At 30.1% G+C, this 20781-nt stretch overlaps 1 protein-coding gene across 1 annotated transcript in view; it reads right to left on the bottom strand.

Annotated features, from left to right (window-relative positions):
• Window positions 1–13609, bottom strand: part of LOC103575591 (leucine-rich repeat-containing protein 15) — a 134048-nt gene extending 120439 nt beyond the window's left edge. The window contains exons 1-2 of the mRNA XM_053739430.1: window positions 13419–13609; window positions 12973–13244 (exon numbers count right to left, since the gene is read on the bottom strand). Of these exons, the coding sequence (XP_053595405.1) occupies window positions 12973–13244; window positions 13419–13560 (414 nt within the window). The 5' untranslated portion in view covers window positions 13561–13609. The remainder of the gene's footprint in view (window positions 1–12972; window positions 13245–13418) is intronic.
• Window positions 13610–20781: the final 7172 nt, after the last annotated feature.

Consider the following 20781-nt stretch of genomic DNA (forward strand, 5'->3'; position numbering starts at 1 on the left):
ATTTCTATCTTATTGTATCTTCGTTTTTGTTTTTTACCCTTAACAATATTGAAAATTGTTAAATTTTATTATCTAACTAAAACCTTTAACTTTTTAATTATTTAAACATTCATTTGTCTAAACACCATAGTTTACTTTTACGTATTTTTCAATTTAGAAAACATATCAAAAATACATTACAATGGTACTATTTACCTTAAGTCTTATTTTAGAGTGCAGTTGCGATAAGAAAGTGCGTCACTGCCACTCTGACCATGGTGAGGATTAAAATTCTTTTTCACTTAATATAATATTCGAATATGAATTATGTGTTGAGACAAATTTTAAAAACTACAATAAAAGTAAAATAAAATGATAATAATATTAAAAATAAAAATTTACTCGGACGTAACACTCGTTTTGCCTCCCCTTTCCTATATCAAAATATGTAAAAAATAGGTGTTTGAAAATATTAAAAAAATGTATTTCAATTACATAAAAAATATATAATTGCACGCCTCGGACACGACAGCGGGAGAGGTTGTGCTTTATAATCGACGTGTCGTGAAACCCGGATTTTTTTTGTTATATTATTTTTCTCGCTGGTCGTCCTTTTATCAAGGGCGCCACTGGAAGTAATAACGGTCTCCCAGAGCCGGATCTTAGATCATCAGGGTCGGTGTAATTTATTTAATTGTAAGAGAAGAATGAGGAAGGATAATTTATAAATAATTTAATTTTTAATTTGACAATTTTAACTTTTATTTGTTCAATAACTTTTAACCTTATGACCTTTATCAATCTTATAAACCTTATGAGTTTATTACCTTATAAAACTTATAATTTATAAACCTTATTTATCATTTATAAACTTTATAATTTTATTAAACCTTATAATTTATTAACCCGCAATAATTCACTTAAACCTAATTTATTTATTGACCCGCAATATTTATTTTAAAATTAGCCAACTACCTTTGGCATTTTCCACACACTCACACACACAATTATGTTAAAATCGCTTAACTTTCGCGAGACTTAATTACTACAATTTTCCATTAAAATTCGGACTTATTTCACTCACACACTCCCGCAGTCCCCTGGACATTATTTTCCACACATACTGAGTTTAAAATAATTTTCCCGCAATTTTTAATAATTAAATTAATTTGAAGAATTTAAATAATTATTAATTAATTTATTAATTAATTTAAATTTTCCCTTTTTCACTTGTACGTCTCGACGGTCCGGTCGTTCCGGTGATAAATGCCGTTTCGATTTCCGGTCCCCGTTTATAACTGCTAGCTCCCCACACGACTTCGGGCGTCTCCAGACCTCTTCTTAATTCTAAGTGGGGACTGACGGCCGAGCATTTGAAATTTTCACTTCCGGACGACTAGTCGCTACCTACCCGGAATACCCTGGGTGGTTAAGTCACGTGATCGACGTTCCGGATACTAGATATTATTTTGACTTCAATAATACGCGGTAAATTCAAATTTTCCCCGTTACAAAATGAATAATATATTTTCATAATTATATTTTTTATATATTTGAAATATATTGTTCATATAATTTTTTCATATTTTCAAACATATATTCCTTCTGTATTCTAAGGTATAGTTTTGATATATTTAAATTACATTAAAACTATGCACAACAATCGGCCAAAAGGTAGCTATAAAAAATATTTGTTTTATAAGGTAAATGTCCCAGTACCGGAACAAGACCCAATATCGGAACGATTTGATAATCATTATATTATATTTCAACTCGTACGCGATCAAACTAAATAAAACTTTCTTTATTTGAAACCTTAATCTTTCAGTTAAAAAATAAGATATAAAATAGATTTTAAAAAATATTTAAAATATGAAAAAAAAAAAAATGTTAATTAGAACAATAGTCTCGGATTCATGACTTTATCATGTCTCTTAATGGTTTTGCTAAGAAATCAGTCAATTGTCTTAAGCTTATAGAAAATGCATAGAATTACTTTTCAATAATTTTTTTTTTGTATATGCATCTTGAATGACATAAAATTCAAGAAAACATATTAAAAATATGAAAAAAATAGTATTATTATATCAATTTTACTGTTCGTCTATTGGTACACCAAAATGAATCCGTGCCCAGTACCGGAACAGCCAATTATATTAATGTTATCGATAGACATTAACGGTGAGTTTTATTGACTGGATAAATCAAGTACAATATTAATTATTACTGGAGCCCTAATATTTAATGCAGTATGTATGATTGTTATAAAAAATAGATTAAGTATAGATAAACTCTAATTTAAATCATAAAAAATAAATTTAACTATATGATCACCAAAACAGGCACTTGTCACTCTGTCAAATATCAGAGGAGTACCCGTGCCAGAATTGTTTTCAAGTATAGAATATAACAACTCTGAAATATATGTCTAACCAAGAACAGCACAAGAGGTTGGGTGTGATCTAATGGCAAGCACTGAACTACTTCCGCTACTGCTTAGCACCGGTGATTTTCTCCTTCTCCATATATATCTTCCCCCAAAAATTTTTCTCTTGAGCAATGAAATCTACCAAGACGCTGGCCCTACCGTCCGGAAATAAAAACACACTTAATAAAAACACACTAGCGCCAAACTCAACACACATATACACAAAAACATCCGTACATCGTCACCACAGCTCTAGCAACATTACATTCATTACATGACAAGTGCAATTATATCAAACCTAGTGAATATTTAAATAAATAATATATTGTACGTTGATTCAATGAATAATTTATATATTTTGATAATCCTTGAGTTCATAATTTAGTGAGTCTGATTCCCCTAAAGACCACACACACGTCTCATCCTATAGACATCATTATGATTATTTTGTTTATATGTACAATTTTGTTTTAATTACTGTGTCTTTATTATACAATTTATTTCTTAGGTAAAAATTACTGCGAGATCAGGAAAATTCACTGATTAATTTAAGCATATAATTGGATTTTTAGAGTGCTCGTCAACGCAACTGTTAGCATCAGTAAATTTATTTATTATAAATAAATTTACTAGTTTTGTGAATAAATCATTGATGGATTTATCTTTAAATCATAGTAATAATTATGAAAGAGACAATTGGCCAGTTAATGTCGGAAACGGGCTAAATTACACGGGCCAAGTCATGTATTTTGTTGGTGGTACTGGTCAAAATTAACATGCGACAGGTATAAAATCTCCATTGGTTGAAGTGAGATAAAAGTATAAAATGCCATGGTCAGACGTGGATAATCTGTTGTGAGAGCAGTGTATGTCCCTGTTGCTGTCCAATTATTAAAAACTTGTAACGCCATGTTGATATTGTGTATGCAAATCTCAATCAGTATTTGAGTGGTTTTGAAGAATATTATTCATAAAGATTTTGGCAATCTACTTTTTTCGTACACCAATGGAGCCTGTACGCAGATTGTTTTATAACGACGACTGTAAGTATCTTTGATTAATTCATTGGCGTGTAATTCGGTTCCTGCGTTGGTGGCCATTTGTCTGTCTCATAAGAGTAAGAGAGATAGCAAATCTTGAGTATACCCGTGTAAAAAAGTTCGGGAATTTCGGCAGTGAGTCGGCAGAATTCCTAAGGAATTTATATTTGTGTCAAAATAGGACGTCCGGATGAATTCTGGATGAAAACCAGATATGCAATTTTATCGTAACGGGTGGTGAGAATTTCAGTCAAAAAAGAGTAATATCAGCTGAACGTATATAATTGCAGAAAGATGCAATCAAGAAAAATAATGTAAGATTTCCCAGATAAAAAAAAGGTCTTATCACGTAACGGATTCCTAGTAAGAAGTAAGATCTTAGTGACATCTGACACAAAAAGTTACATGGGTAGCCGAAAGGAAATTTTCGATTCAGTGTCTTGCTGGTTAGTACAATAATTCATCGGAATTCGATGGATCTTCGAACATATTTACAGGTATTTGATTTATACCGATGCCTTAAAATTTCTTTTCGAACATCGGATAAATCCCTGAGGAATTCTTATAAAGCTCCGGCGGAATCCCAGCTGATTTCTAATGGAAAAGTACATGAATATTCAATGAATTATTCTTGAAATAAAAAATAAAAATTCTTGATTCAGTTTCCTACCAATAATTCATCGGAATTCAAGTGGTATTTAAATAAATTTAGTAGGTTTTTCATTAAAACTGATGTCCTAAAATTTCTTGTTGAACACCAGATAAATTCTGGATGAATTCATATGAAGCTCTGGTGGAATTCCAGTTAACTTCTAACGGAAAATTACATGAACATTCAGTGATTTATTTTTAAAGTAGAAAAATTAAATTTTTGATTCAATCTACTGCCAATAATTTCACCAGAGCTGTGTAAGAATTCCTCCAGAATTTATCCGATGTTCAAGATGAAATTTTAGCACATCGGTATATATTAAATATATTAAATATTATAAAAAAACCTGTCAATTCGTTTAAAGATCGGTGGATTCCGATGAATTATTAGCAGCAAGACACTGAATCGAAAATTTCCTATCGGCTACTCTCGACAATAATTTTTCTGCTATTCATGTACTTTTTTACCAGATATCACTAAGATATTACTAGGAATCCGTTACGTGATAAAACCAATCGTTTTATCTGGGAAATCTTACATTATTTTTCTTAATTGCGTCTTTCTGCAATTATGTACGATCAGCTAATATTACTTTTTTTTTACTCAAATTTTCACCATCCATTACGATAAAATCGCATGTCTAGTTTTTATCCGGAATCCATCCGGAATTACTATTTTGACACAAATTTGAATACCTTAGGAATTCTGCTGACTCACCGCCGGAATTCCCGAACTTTTTTGAACGGGTAATAATATTTTGCATACGCATATAATGAAATGCGTAATTACTGAACCCAGTGGATAGTGAATCACTAAGTGAAATTACTTAGTATTATTTATCATTACCAAATATTGATTGTGATAAATATTTGGTTATTGTTCAGTATTAGTTATACGTATTAAATATGATTTCAAAACTCTTACAAATTATATTATTATTTACAAATCGTATTCATAAAAAATTATCATTTGTTTACGCCCAATGTTTTCAAAGTACTAATTATTAGCTTTGTGCGATTATTACATTTTATTTACCAGTGGTTATTATTAATATTTGCGAAAAATATTTACTTACAAATATTAAAATATTATTTGTGCGTTATTATTATTTTTGGTGAGTTGTGTACACATACACGTATTATTTGTAAGTGAATTATTATAACTATTATCGTTATTATTTATTTTCAATATGCGATATAACTGATTACTTTAATTTTATAATTCGAATATAATTGAGAAGCAAATGATCATCAACCTGGTAGTTAATTAATTTTATTTGTTTATTTTATTGCTATCTTTTTCTTGCTATCCTTTTCCTAAAATCTGAAACTGCTCTCCTGTCATTTACTTTTTATTTTCATTTCATTTTCAACTAGGTTGTCTAACCCAGCCTGAGCAGAGCTGTGTGTCCAGGGGAGATTTGAAGTATCTCCAAGCGGAATTTTATTCTGGTTATTTATTTTTATTTTCAGTTTTTCACCACCGGAGGGCCATAACGGCGAGTTGACACTAACCACACTCCACCGTCGGTCGTGTGAAATAGTAGTGAACGTTATAACTACCCGATAATAAACGTTTGGATCCAACCAGACATGTTTGGGTCTTGTTATATCTGTTTATATTCAAATACAACCAAATATTCGGTCTTGCTAAATATAAGCGTATATAATTATATCTGCTCTGATCTAATCATACATGAGCAGATATAGAGATGTATTAAGTTTGATATCCAAGTAGATATACGCATATCCAAGCATATATAAGTATATCTGCTCAGATCCAACTATATATAAGCAGATATCAAATTTGATATCCATGCAGATATGCTTGTATACAAATATATATAGTTATATTTGCTCAGATCCAACTATATATAAGCAGATGTAAAGATTCATATCCAAGCAGATATACTTAAAACCAAGCATATATAAGTACATAGTTATATCTGCTCAGACCCAAATGTATGTATGTGGGTATATAGATGCAAAAATAATTCATATCCAAGCAGATATACGTATATCCAAGAATTTATGACTGTATCCAACAGTGTGTGTCTATATGTAGTCATGTTTTGTCAGATCCAATAATATTAATATACAGGTAAGACTCGTGCATCGTTGAACGGTCGGGGTTCTACTGCGAATAAGACATTGAATACAGAGTTTTTTGTCTAATTATACACGATATTCAGGAAACTACATGTTTTTTCATACTTGGTAGATCTCCAGCATGTTAATTATTCATTTTTTGATTATTAATATCTCGTCTTACAATCGGTGAAGAAATTTCGTTATTTTTTTTTCATTAAATATAAGACATTTTTGTTAATCTCATGTTTTAATTTCATCGCATTCCTAAGAAAAGTCGTTTTGCGAATGAACTACCTTAAGTTTAAAAAATTTTAACTTCTGATTTTTTTTTTTTAATTTATCAAAAGAACTCATTATTGTCCCGCTAATAGTAGGTATACTGCTAATTGTTTCTTTACTCTATGAACAATAATATAATTTACTACAATCCCGGGAAAAAAAATTTATATATAATTATTAGGTGTACAAAAAAGTTCTACCCGTTTTTTGTCAAAAAAAAATATATTTAAAAATTTTAAATAAAATACAAATTTTAATCAAAATAACCACCATCAGCATCTACTACCCTTTGCCAACGCTCAGGCAACTGATGGATCCCACGGCGATAAAAGGCTTGATCTTTTGTCGAAATGAAATCATCTATTGTTTTTTGCATTTCGTTTTCATTTTGTAAGTGTTTGTCAGCCAAGTAATTTTGCAATGAACGGAATAGGTGAAAATCACACGGTGCAAGGTCTGGTGAATACGCCGGGTGCGGTAAAACTTCCCACTGTAAATCATTTATAGTGTGGTGGACGATTGAACTTCTATGAGGCCTGGCGTTATCATGCTGCAGTATCACTGGTCGAGGTTTTTGTCCCGCAAATCGTCTTTTACTGTTGATTTCATCTGCTAATTTTTTTAATTGACAACTGTAGCGTTCTCCAGTAACGGTTTCTCCTGGTTTGAGTAACTCATAATATAGCACGCCCCACTCATCCCACCAAATACAAAGCAATATTTTTTTCCCAAAAACATTACGTTTTGGTGTTGATGTCGTTGGTTGTCCTGGGTCTACCCAATGTTTTCGACGTTTAGGATTCTCATAGTAAACCCACTTTTCGTCCCCTGTTACAAGTTTCCACAGAAAACTTTTTTTTTTTATGTCGTGAAAGCAACGACAGGCAGGTGTCAACTCGTCTCTCTCGTTGTTCTGGAGTTAATTCATGAGGTACCCATTTTCCTTCTGTTTGAATCTTACCTAAAGCATGTAATCTTTCAGAAATAGCTTGTTGAGTAACGTTTAACTTTTTCGCAAGTTCTTGTTGTGTTTGTGCAGAATCTTGATTCAGTAATTCTTCCAATTTCTCGTCACTCATTGTTGAAGGTCTTCCAGAGCGTGGTTTATCATTTAAATTAAAATCTCCGTTTGTGAATTTTCGAAACCATCTTCGACAAGTACTGTCATCAATAACACTGTCACCATAAGTTGCACAGATTATTCTTTGAGCTTCAGCAGCACTTTTTCCTTGATGAAATTCATATAAAAGACAATGGCGGATATGCTCATTACTTACTTCCATTTTTAACTTAATAAAAAAATATATATATCGAAGATTAATATATTAAAAGTTTGATGAATTTAAAGAGTACAAACAGCTGTGCATGTACATATACGTATTCATAGCTAACCTATAAATAGCTGTTAGATAACTCCATCTTTGAAAAACGGGTAGAACTTTTTTGTACACCTAATATATAAAATTTTATATAAATGCTTAGATAAAATTAGATACGAGTTTCAGTTTGATCTAATTTTATATAGCTATATATAATATTATATAATTATATATAACTTTATAAAGTAATACATACAATAATTGTCATGGAAAAACAAAATGCCGCCGGCTCATGGACTCGAACCAGCGTCCTTCTGGTTCGAAGTCTCAGTTGTTATCCACAGTACTGTATCTCACACTTGACATCATAAGTTAATTGTATTTATTTAAATTCAAATGAACTTTAAAAAATTAAAGACATCAATAAATGATTGATTTTGTTATTAGCATTGTAGTGAATTATAATATTGTTCATAGAGTAAAGCAACAATTAGCGGTATACCCACTAATAGCGGGACAATAATGAGTTCTTTTAATAAATAAAGAAAAAAAAAAAATCAGAAGTTAAAATTTTTTAAACTTAACTAAAATTTTTTAAATTTTATATCTCAGTTTTTTATAACTTAATTCATTGTTTTAACTTCAGAATTTTTGTGGTGTCATACTGTTTTCGGTTTTGTTAATGTATTTCTCAGAAATTTGAAAAAAATTTGTATACTTTATAACATTTATGAATGCAGTAAATTTAAACAATTTTATAAAATTTACAAAATGTTATTAATCATTGTTAAATCAGTTTTTCCGAATAATCTTACATTATTTGATCATATCTGAATTATTTCAAAAAATGTTATAATTCTACCCGCACATCTTAATAGTATTCACTCAAAAATTCTCATTAGATAGAATTTCTTAGACCTCAATTATATAAAATTTTATATAATTATAAAAAATTATATAAAAAATTTCTGACCGGATATATGAATATGTATGATTATATATAAGATATTGTAATTATATATATTTATATAAAATTATACATAAAAATATATGATTACACATATTTTTATATTATTAGATTAAAAAGATTTATATAATTATATATACTTATGTATTTTTATATACAATTAAACATAAAAATTTTTTGAAAATGAGATATAATCATATAAAATTACACAAAATTATATAGAATTTCATATAGTTATTAATGATTATATCTAATTATATATAATTTTTTTTTTCCCGGGATGCTACTAGCAAAATCAATCATTTATTGATGTCTTTAATTTTCTTAAATTCATTTGAATTCAAATAAATACAATTAACTCATGATGGCGAGTGTGAGATACAGCACTGTGAATAACAACTGAGACTCCGAACCAGAAGGACCCGAGTTCGAGTTCATGAGCCGACGGGATTTTTTTTTTTGTTTTTTTTTTTTTTTCATGACAATTATTGTATATATTACTTTATAAAGTTATATATAATTATTTAAAATTAGATCAAACCAAAACTCATATCTAATTTTATCAAAGCATTTATATAAAATTTCATATAATTATATATAAACTTTTTTTTCCCGGGATAGGTCATATACACATGTATATATATATATATATATATATATATATATATATATATATATATATATATATATATATATATATATATATATATATATATATATATATATATATACATATATAACATAATGTGAAAATTTTAATATTAATGTTATTAAATTTTAATTTTGTTAACTATCAATCAAACTTAAATCCCCATTACTTAAAAAATATTCAAAGGTTTCGGCAGCAATTTAAATGTATAAATCGATATCGATTTATACATGGATATTTAGAATTTTATAAATAAAACGATTTGATTATATCTATCTAATGAATTCTATTGTAATTTATGTAAAAAACCAAATTCATCATTAGGTGCATTATTTAAGTAGGATGTATCAATTTGATTACTTGAGTTAAGTAATGCCATGAAGTTTTCTTAATTATAAGTGTATAGCAGCCTAGAGGATCAGACTACCATCCAGGGATTACCAAAGTTAAGCAACATCGACGTAGGTCATTAATTGGATGGGAAACTCCTCAGTAAAATAATAGTTAATCGATAGTATTTTTTTTTTCTTCAATTCAAATTAACTGACATTTATATTAATGATGACAATAAATTCTAGTTATATTACTCAATTAATAATTTACAGATATTTTCAATGAGATTAAAAAAATGACTATATTCGTTCATGCATGATTATATCTAATCATGTACAATTTTATATGATCAGATCTGGCCAATTTTCAGATCTGATTATATATGGACTCGTATATAATTATATATAATTATACGAAATCATTTTTTATTTGGATACGAATTTTTGAACTTTATTATATAACTTTTTTATTTTTTTATTTTTCTTTAGTTAAATCAATGGTGGCTCAGATCATTTTGTGTGTGTGTGTGTGGGGGGGGGGGGGGGGGAAAGGAGCAGAAAAATAATTATTCAAAATTCCAACTAGTTCAGGCCGGAGTACCACGGGCACTAGCTGTCCGGTTGTATGATAAAAGGGCTCAGATTTTTTTGTAACTCGGAGGGGGGGGGGAGAGGTAAATAATGACTAAGAAACCCAACTGGTTCAAGCCGGACTACCACAGGCACTAACTGACAGGTTGTAAGATGATAAAAGGTCTCAGATTTTTTTGCGAGGAAGAAGGGAGGGAACAGAAGAATAATGATTAAAAATTCCAACTGGTTCAGGCCGGAGTACCATCGGCACTAGCTGTCAGGTTGTAAGATAATGAAAGGGCTCAGATTTTTCTGCGAGGGGGGGGGGAAGAGGAAGCAGAACAATAATGATTAAAAATTTAAACTAGTTCAGGCCGGAGTACCACGGGCACTAGCTGTCCGGTTGTATGATAAAAGGGCTCAGATTTTTTTGTAAGTCGGAGGGGGGGGGAGAGGTAAATAATGACTAAGAAACCCAACTGGTTCAAGCCGGACTACCACAGGCACTAACTGACAGGTTGTAAGATGATGAAAGGGCTCAGATTTTTGTTGTGTGTGTGTGTGTGAGGGGCAGAAAAATAATGACTAAAAAATTGAACTGGTACAGGCTAGAGTACCAAGGGCACTAGCTCTCAGATTGTTCGATGGTGGTAGCGCTCAGATATTTTTCTGCTCTGTCCTCCCCCCCCCCCCTTACAAAAATAAGAGCTCTTCCATCATCGAACAATCTGTCAGCTATATATCCCTCGGTACTCCAGCCTGGACCAGTTTAAATTTTTAATCATTATTGTTCTGCTTCCTCTTCCCCCCCCCCTCGCAAAAAAATCTGAGCCCTTTCATTATCTTACAACCTGACAGCTAGTGCCGATGGTACTCCGGCCTGAACCAGTTGGAATTTTTAATCATTATTTTTCTGTTCCCTCCCTTCTTCCTCGCAAAAAAATCTGAGACCTTTTATCATCTTACAACCTGACAGATAGTGCCTATGGTACTCTAGCCTAAACCAGTTGAATTTTTCAATCATCATTTGTCTGCTTTAATCTTCCTTCTGCCCCCCCCCCCCACCCACCCACCAAATATCTGCCTAAATAACGAAAATATATTTAAAATATATCGCACATATATGTTGATTACATTTCATCATATATATTTGCCGTACAGAAAAAATATATGTGACATACATTTTGACTATATTAGAAATATATTTTTTATATACGATAAACGGCCAAAAGTTATGTATTTAAAATATATTTATTTTATATGTGAAATATATGTGCGTATATTTCACATACATTCTAATTATATTTTTTAAATATTTTATTTATATGCCACATATATTTCACATACATTATGAAATATATTTTTTATATATTTTATTTCCATGGGGGAAGTAGTTCAGTGCTCGCCACTAGATCGCACCCAACCTCTTGTGCTGTTCCTGGTTAGATATATATTTCAGAGCTGCTATATTCTATATTTGAAAACAATACTGTCATGGATTCTCCTCGGTTATTCGACACAGTGAGAAGTGTCTGTTTCGAAGGTCATATAGTAGATGCTATATTACATTGTGACAACAATGTTTAATATTTTTATTTTCTTGAATAATTTATTTTTACAATCCAGAAACATGAAATACATTATAGGTGATGAAAAAAAGTGATTTTTGTATTCAATACATGCTCTTGATTATTCTAAAAATAATACATTTCGGTCAATTTTTTTTTGTTTTTTTTTTTTTTTTCAGTATTCACTTAATCTGAATATTCTCTGGTTTATGTATGTATTCACTCTGATCCCACTCTGGAAATACTCTGGTATCAGTTTGTATCCACTGTGTGTGCATTGCGGTGTCAGTATGTATCCACTCTGGATACTTTCTGGAAACACTTTGGATTTATTCCGTATCCGCTCTGGAAATACTGTGGAGTCTGCATGGTGTTACCAGAATATTTCCAGAGTGTTTCCACATTATTTTTAACACGGCAAGGGCGACTTGTCAAAGTCATGCGATTCCTCACATCAACCTGTGTCCTATATTATTTTTATATCACACTTACACGGTTTGAAAAGCACATCAATAAAAAGAGGGAACAATAATGAATAAGCCTGATATTTTTTTGAAGTTGTCTGATACGTATATTAATATAAAAAAAAAATTCAATCTAAAAAAATTTATTGTGAAGGTCCATTAGTCTGCGGTTCAAAAAAAGGTCGTAGTACGCATATCTCGAGATCGACTTGACGAAACACTCAACTTTTCTTCCCAATCTTCAGAATTATGCAAAGAAGGTTCCTGTTGAAAATTACTGCTGTAGCCCTTTTCGTTTTTTTTTATAGTAAATCATTACTGTTTAAACTGGCAATTTAAGGTAAAAAAATGCACTACTGTCATTTTTATTAGGAATGTTCTCCTTATCTTACTTTTTTTGTTGACTTTTATTACTGTATATTTACCATGGAAATATTTATGAAAAAAACACGGGTGAATAAAACTTTTTTTAGAATCAACTTTCTAAGATATGTCATTAGCGTTCGAAGAGTGCACTTTTGGATTGTCTATTTTTTTTATTTTGTTATTAAATATATTGTATTAAATTATAATAAAATGATTTCTCTTCGTAATTAAAATTATTTAAATATTATATTAGTAATGATACTTACCGTGAAAATTGTGGGCAAAAGAACATCTGATGTAAGTTGATTATGACTCAAGTCAAGTTCCGATAAGTTTCTAATTTCTTGGAAAGCATTATCATCGATCTTACTTATTCTATTGCGTCGAAGAATTAATTTAATGATTGTAGAATTAGGAAATGGTTTAAGATGCACGATTGAATTATCCTCGAATGTCACCAACTCTAATCGTGTATTAGACCATCTATTATTTTCAAAATGATGGCTCAATTGTCGACCAGTACAATTAATTTCAATTTCTATAAGTCAAATAAAAAAAATTTAAGTGTAAATTAATAATTTATATTAAATCAACACAATTTTGTACTTATATTTTTAATTTATAAAATTTACTTATAAAACTATATCAATAAAAGAAATAAAGTTGCATCAGATTGATTTACATTTTGTAAAATTTTATATAGTTCAATTACCTGTGCATTCACAAATATTATATATACTAAGATGTTGAGTACTATCTTCTACTTTTGCAACAATTGTTAAATCGTTAGCAGCAATAGAACCACACAGTAAAAAACTTAATAGAATAATAATAATATGCAATGGGCAGTCCATTTTGGATGATCATAAGAATGTTACTACCTATATATGTTTATAATTAATATATAAATTCACGCTGAAACCAAACTGCCGAGCGTAGATAAAGTTGCTCAGATAAGATAGTAATGATTAAATATTACTCATATCTTCTTTCTTTGTGTATATATCGTACTATATCATTTTGGAGCAATATTTCTTTTCATACTCATGGTTTTAATTTTTCAGCACACACGAAAAAAAAATATGTTCTCCCAGAAATACAAAATTTAATTAGAATTTTAAAAGATAGCTTTGAATTTTAAGAAAATTTTCCCGGAAAAAATGTTTTTATAAAATTTTAGTACTGAAATTTTACAAAACTTTACACTGAAAATGGCCTGGTAAAATTTTATAAAATTTGATTAGGCCATTTTCCATATGAAGTTTTGTAAAATTTTGTAAAGGTTTATGTAATTTTTGAAAGTTTTATAAAATTTTATGAAATTTTGAAAACTTTTATAAAATTTTGTTAAATTCTCTAAAATCATTTTTTTCCGGGATAGGCCACCCACCCAATTAATTTTCCACCTCGATGCTGCTCAATTTTTGTTATTGATGGATTGTAGTCTGCTATACTCATCTATTGGCCCCTTGAAGATAATAAAAATTTGTAGATGTATTTAAGATTACACATGAATTCTTATCAGCCATTCCATGCAGGAGTTGGCAGAGTTAAACGACGGGGCCTTACTTGGCCCAGCACTGGGGAACCTAGCTTTGGCACACCTATATTAGCCCATGCTTGACTCAATATTGGGTACTCAGTCCTGGCCATCCCAATCATCACCTGAGTTGGGGCCAGGACTGGGTAACCTAGCACCGGCCGCTACAGTGACCACCCAGACTTGAGCTAAGGTAGGATCACCCAAATTTGGCTATATCTATGGTTTAATAACTAGATGATATAAAAGTATCAGTCCAATATTAGTAGGTTCGTTTAGTAGCTAACATTCAGACCCAATAATCAGAAGGACAGCGGTTCGCGCCCAGAACCCAGCAGAATTTTCACTGAGTTTTTTTTCACATCATTTACCTCCCTTAGATAGATTAAACGTTAATAATCATGAACTCTACGAGGTTAATAATGATACAATTTTTTAAAAAATAAATTTATTTGTTTTGTCGATGTATGGGCGAGGTCTGGCAACGAAGCATGGACCAGGCTTGGCAACCAGGCTTGGCCCGAGATTATTATTCTAGACTTCTATCAAGGCTGGGCCAAAACTGGCTTACAAGCTTGGCCCAGAGTTCCACAAAGTCGGCCCAAGCCTGGGCCCGTGGTACTTTCCTCTCTGGGATATTTTATAGTAGGTTAAATCATATATAACTTCATTTATAGTTATATGTAAATAAACGATTGGAATAATTCACACTGTTAAAAAATTCCATGGTAATTTTACAAGAAATGTGTTGGAAGTCAATTACCAACGCAGCTTTGTGATTTAATAAAACTAGTGTTGTAATTTTACAATACATTTTTTACAATTTTTGTTTTGAAAAATTACAAAACAAAAGTACTAATCTTACTGAACAGATAATAAAAAAAAGGCTTGTCAATTTTACACAACGGTTGTTGTAATTTTCGAAAACAATTCAATTGGAAATTATTTGTAAAATCACAATGTGTAATTGTTTTGATACGAAACTTCAGGAGATCGCACGTGTTGTAAAATTGCAATACCTACTGTTACAAATTTCTATCGTAATTTTACAAAACATTTTCCACTGTATTTGCCTTGGAATATTACAAAGTAGCTATAGTAATATTACAAAACGTTTTTCGAGAGTAAGTCTATTATTTTACATTTTAAGTTTTGTAATTTTACGAACAATTTTCGGTCAGTCGGTTTCGGAAATTCACAATATCATGCTTGAGTTTTATAACACATATAATGGCTTTCTTTCAAATAATTTCACAATATAGTATTGTAATTTTACAAACATTGAAAAAAAAAACAGCTTTTTTTCTTTAATTTCTTTTCCGAACATTTTGGCGATGCTGGGAGTATTAGATATGCAATATTGAATTTCTCATGGAATTAGAAATTTTGAATTCAGATAAAAAACGCTAAACTTATCACAAAACGTACACACGCATTAGTAGGATTCGAACTCGAGACCTTACCCACGAAAGACGGACGCTTTAACGACTAGCCCTCGCGGACTTGAAATCACTGTAAAATCACAGTGAAATCACAGTGAATTTACTTCCACCGTAATTTTACGGTGATTTCATCGTAAATTCACAGTGATTTTGTCGATGTGATTTAGTAGTGATTCCACTGTGATTTCACTGCGAGTTTACAGTAAATTAATAGTGATTTCACCATGATATCACAGTAAATTAATGGTGACTTCACCATGATTCCACGGTAAATTAATGGTGATTTTACCATGATTCCACAGTAAATTAATGGTGATTTTATAGAATTAGATATAATTATATATAACGCTGAGAAGAAATCACAGACGATTATATGAAATTATATATAGTTATATACAATTATATATAATTATATATAGGTATATATAATCATATACACTATTGGAAGAAATTAAAGGATAAAAAAAAAATTCCAAATTTTTGGGTGATTTTCAACAGGCCGTAACTTCGAGATAAATGGTCGTACAAGAAATAAAAAAAAAAAGAAATTGTAGCTCCAAGTGTCTACTTTTTGGAGTAAAACTTGAAAATTTTGTAGCGTTAGCGGATTTTGAGTAGACACTTGAACTAAGAAATTTAATCATCATGCAGAAATTTTTTTTAAAGATTCAGAAAACTAAAATTTTCTTGCACCTAGTATATAATTATCTTAAATCAAAATTATTTTTTCCTCAAGTCAGCAAATTTTTATGCCTAAATAAAAAAAATTTTTACCCGTTTTAAGTTTTTTTTTTCTAAATATGAGAGATGTTTTTTTTAAGAAAAATGGGTTAGTTTTTTAAAGCAATATTGCATTTTTTTTATTACATTATGAGGAAAATCGATGGGTACGTGTTTTTTGTAAATCAACGATTTATACTAAAAAGTTTAAATTTCAATAGAAGCGTGGTTCAAAAAATTTTTTTTGATATTTTTTACTCTGAAAAGATATCTGAAAATAAACATTTTTTTCAGGTTTCTCCTGGGCAAAAGACTGGACTGCGGGAAAGACGACCAAAACATTCCACCAAAGAACTGACTTAATTAAAAGGCGTCGGCCTGACAATTAAACTTTATTAAAATTTGGAAAAGATTGCTACTGTAGACTGAGCGACTGCTCGACTCGGCTTCCAGGTTACAATTCCTTTTTGAGAAAATGAGTCTGACGACAAGACGCGTTGGGCCTCTACCCCCACCGTTGCGCGAAGTAATTAAAATTTGGTCGTCACAATGGCTGGTGCGTAAAATAATGAGGCGCGAAATTTAATTTGACTGACCTGGCAGTCGAATGCTAAGTCACCCCATCACAACATGTAATATTGTGCATGTGGGTGTATGTGTGTATGTTCCCACACATAAGCCTGCATCGGGGTGGGCTTTTACCACTTCCCTAACGGAAAATCCTAGGGAAAGGGAAAGGACCCAAAGGAGTTGTGCTCCGATTGGACACAGTATTCCCCCAAACAATAGACATAATAGGACAAAGTAAAACACATAAAAAGGGCCGCAAAATCTAAAATAGTGAGTTTTTTTTGAGTAGCAGTTTCTCGGTCACAGAGTTTCAGTCTCAGTCCTGAGTCAGTAAAGATGAGAAAATTTAAGTACAAGTGTTCTCACACTTTACACTAGTTCCGTACTAATTTTTCATTTACAAGTGTTCTCACACTTCTACATTAGTTCCGTACTAGTTTTTGTTTTTATATACAAGTGTTCTCACACTTTATTATTAATTTTTATTTAATTGTACAAGTGTCCTCACACTTTATTTTATAAATTATATTACTAGTGTTTAGTAAATATTGTATCAGTCAGTTTAGAAATATCAAGTTAACGCCGAAATCAATTGTAATCGCGAATAATACAGTAAACTCAGTGTAAACCAGAAATATACTCAAATCCCCACAACTTCGGGTACTGTAATCTTTAAGTTTATGTATGCCAAAATATAGAAACACTTCCAACACACGGAAAGATTATAAAAGAATGTATTGTACCCAAAATTCTATAGTCCTCTCTAGTATTTAAAATAAATTTCATCGTAACCATTTTATTGTAAATTTGACTCGGCTGACTAGCCACCTAATACTTTTGATATCAAGTTATTGTATTCACATCATCAAAATTTTCAAGTGTATAATATATAGTAGTTAAATTTGTATATTCAACATCTTTCATTTCATAACAAACCTTCCAGATTATTATTCAATGTGATCCCGGTCTCTTGGTCGAAAGACTAGGGCCAAAAATAATAATAATAATAATAATAATAACTTGTCCAACATCACAGTACAAGCTACTAGTTGGACACAACAATTATTTATAAAATTCTTTTTATATTTTCTTTACCTAAGTTTTTGGTTAAATTATAAATATATTTTTTATATAAATTTTTTATATTTTCATAATTATATTTTTTATAGATTTAAAATATCTAAAATATACACAAAAATCGGCCAAAAGTTTACTATTTAAATTATATTTTTCATACATGTTTTATATATATTTATATATTTTTTATGGATTTTTAATGTTTTTTATATAAAAAACGTATTTTTTAAATATTTTAGCATATGTTTTTTTTATAAATTTTTTTTTATGGGGGTGAGCTGATACTTTTAAATTATCTAGTTATTCATTTCACTACGACCACTCGGTTTTATGAAATGTAAACAGAAATTTAATTAATATTATCGATTATTTAGAAAAAAAAAATAATTTCGTACTATTTTTATTATAATTACATAATTTTTTAAAATAAAACTTATTAAATTTAATTGATTATTTATTAAGAACCCAGTGGAATCATTTTGCTCTACCACCATTATTAAAAATAACATTTACTTTTAAAATACACTGAGAGAAAATATTACTTTTATAAAAAAAATTAATCTTTACCCAAGAAATAAATTTATTGCAAATTTGCAATAAAGTTCATTTTTCATTGAAGAATTTTCAATCTCTTTTGTAATTATTTTATAAGAAAAAAAAGTTTATTTGATGCAATATAATATAATATTTGAATTAAAAATTGACGAAGTCTTCAACTACAATTCCAAATATCTGCTGACAAGTAATTTTTAATTCGTCTACATATTTTATTGATTATAATGGTATTATAATCTTGAGTTTGTATGAAAGTTATTTATTAATAATATTGATCTTTTCTTTTTTTTAAAGTTCTTGATAGTCGGTACAAAAATCAGTGTCTTTTATCATCAAATGATTTTATTTCTTGAAACAAATAATTTTGAATTTATTAACATGAAACAAAATGGTTTCAATAAAAAGTTGAGTATTTTTACAAATGTTGCATTCTCTATGAATAACTAATGTTGATTGAATGAAACTAACCTTACTTGGTATCAATAATTTTATTTATTTTATTAAGAAAATATTTTCTGAGGAATTGTAAGAAACTATTTAGTAACCACTTAATGAAACATCATTCAAATCATCTACAGTTTTTTTTCAAATGTATTAAATTCTCAACTCAATTGATTTGACGTATTTTTCAAAGTAAAACGATTATGAACTAGAAATTTTTTGATTCATTACGATCAAACAATTTTTTTTTTGACATTGTCACGTAGCGATTCAAACGTGAATCGCTGCGCGCGCTTTTCCATCTCGCCGTGAAATTAACAAGGGTGTCACGACCTGTGGCTAACGAAGGTTACGTGTAAACATACATTTGCATCAAAAGTAATAGTGTGTAGCGACACGTATGAATAAACGAACGACGGATTAAAGTTAATTTTGAATAAACGTAGGAATGAATAACGTGATGGATGTATAATGTCTGTTCTGATTAACGTAATCTCTGAATAAAAAGCCCTTCAATAAACTGAAGGTTTAGTTAAAGTGAGATTTGTTAAAACGAAAGAACGGAAAATGAGACGTTTGTATAAACGGAGAAACGGACGTTTATACGAAACGTATAAACGCGGGTAACGGATAACGGCAGGTTAGTACAAACGGAGGAACGAATAACGTGAAATGCATACACCGTGAGGAACCACTGGTAATGGGAAACTAGACATTTGTATAAACGTAGGAACGGATATTGAGCCGTTTGAATAAACGCGGGTTACGGATAACGATAGGTTAGTATAATCGGAGGAACGAATAGCGTGAGATGTGTACAACATGCGGAACAGTTAACGTGAGGTTTGTTAAAAGTGACGTGTGCTTAAAAAATTATTTGACAATAACGACCGTTAAATTAACTGAATTCAGTTGGTGTAGTAGATGCCCATTATAAGAAAAAATTATGGAACTGGTTCTTAAAAGAATTTTAAAAATTTAACCTTTCGTAATAAGGACATTTATTATTTATTCGTTTAAATTAAAAATTTAAAAATTTATTTATAATTCAAATTATGGTGATTTAATTTTTTGAATATAACGTATACGGTGCTGCATTTCCGCGATGGAGATGCGAAACAGTCCAATATAGCGTATGTAGCTACCCACATGTGATGAATAAATAATAATAAATAATAACAAATGATGAAATCAAATTATAAATCAAATAATAAATTTAAGCCAGAATTAAAAGATTAGTTGAATTAGAAATAATGAATAATTGTTGTGACTGAACAAGCTCCTCAGGCTGGGTTAGTGCACGCAGGCGCCAAACCGTTTATTCAAAACAGACAAAACTCGTTCAGGGGAAATTTACGAGGGAAAATCCGAACAAGCGGTTGTAACGAAGCGGATAAACACCCAAGCAACACAATGAAATTAAATAAATAATGAAAGTTGTAGATAAATAATTAGATAAGATCAGGAAAAATGAAATTAAGCCGTAGGAAAAGATCCAGAGAAATAAATACTAAACTTTCGCCGACAGCTGTTAGTTTCTGAGTTTTTATTTTATAAACAATAGTAAACAATAGTTTGTTACAATATTTAATTTGTTCAAACAATAATACCTGGCTATTTAGCCGAACTCAATTCACAATTTTTATAAATTTTTCCACTGGGGTTGAATTTACACACAACAATCTCAGTATATAAAATAAAGTACATTAATTCAGTATAAGAAAATAGAT

The sequence above is a fragment of the Microplitis demolitor genome, chromosome 5, assembly GCF_026212275.2.
Source record: "Microplitis demolitor isolate Queensland-Clemson2020A chromosome 5, iyMicDemo2.1a, whole genome shotgun sequence".
Classification (NCBI taxonomy): domain Eukaryota; kingdom Metazoa; phylum Arthropoda; class Insecta; order Hymenoptera; family Braconidae; genus Microplitis; species Microplitis demolitor.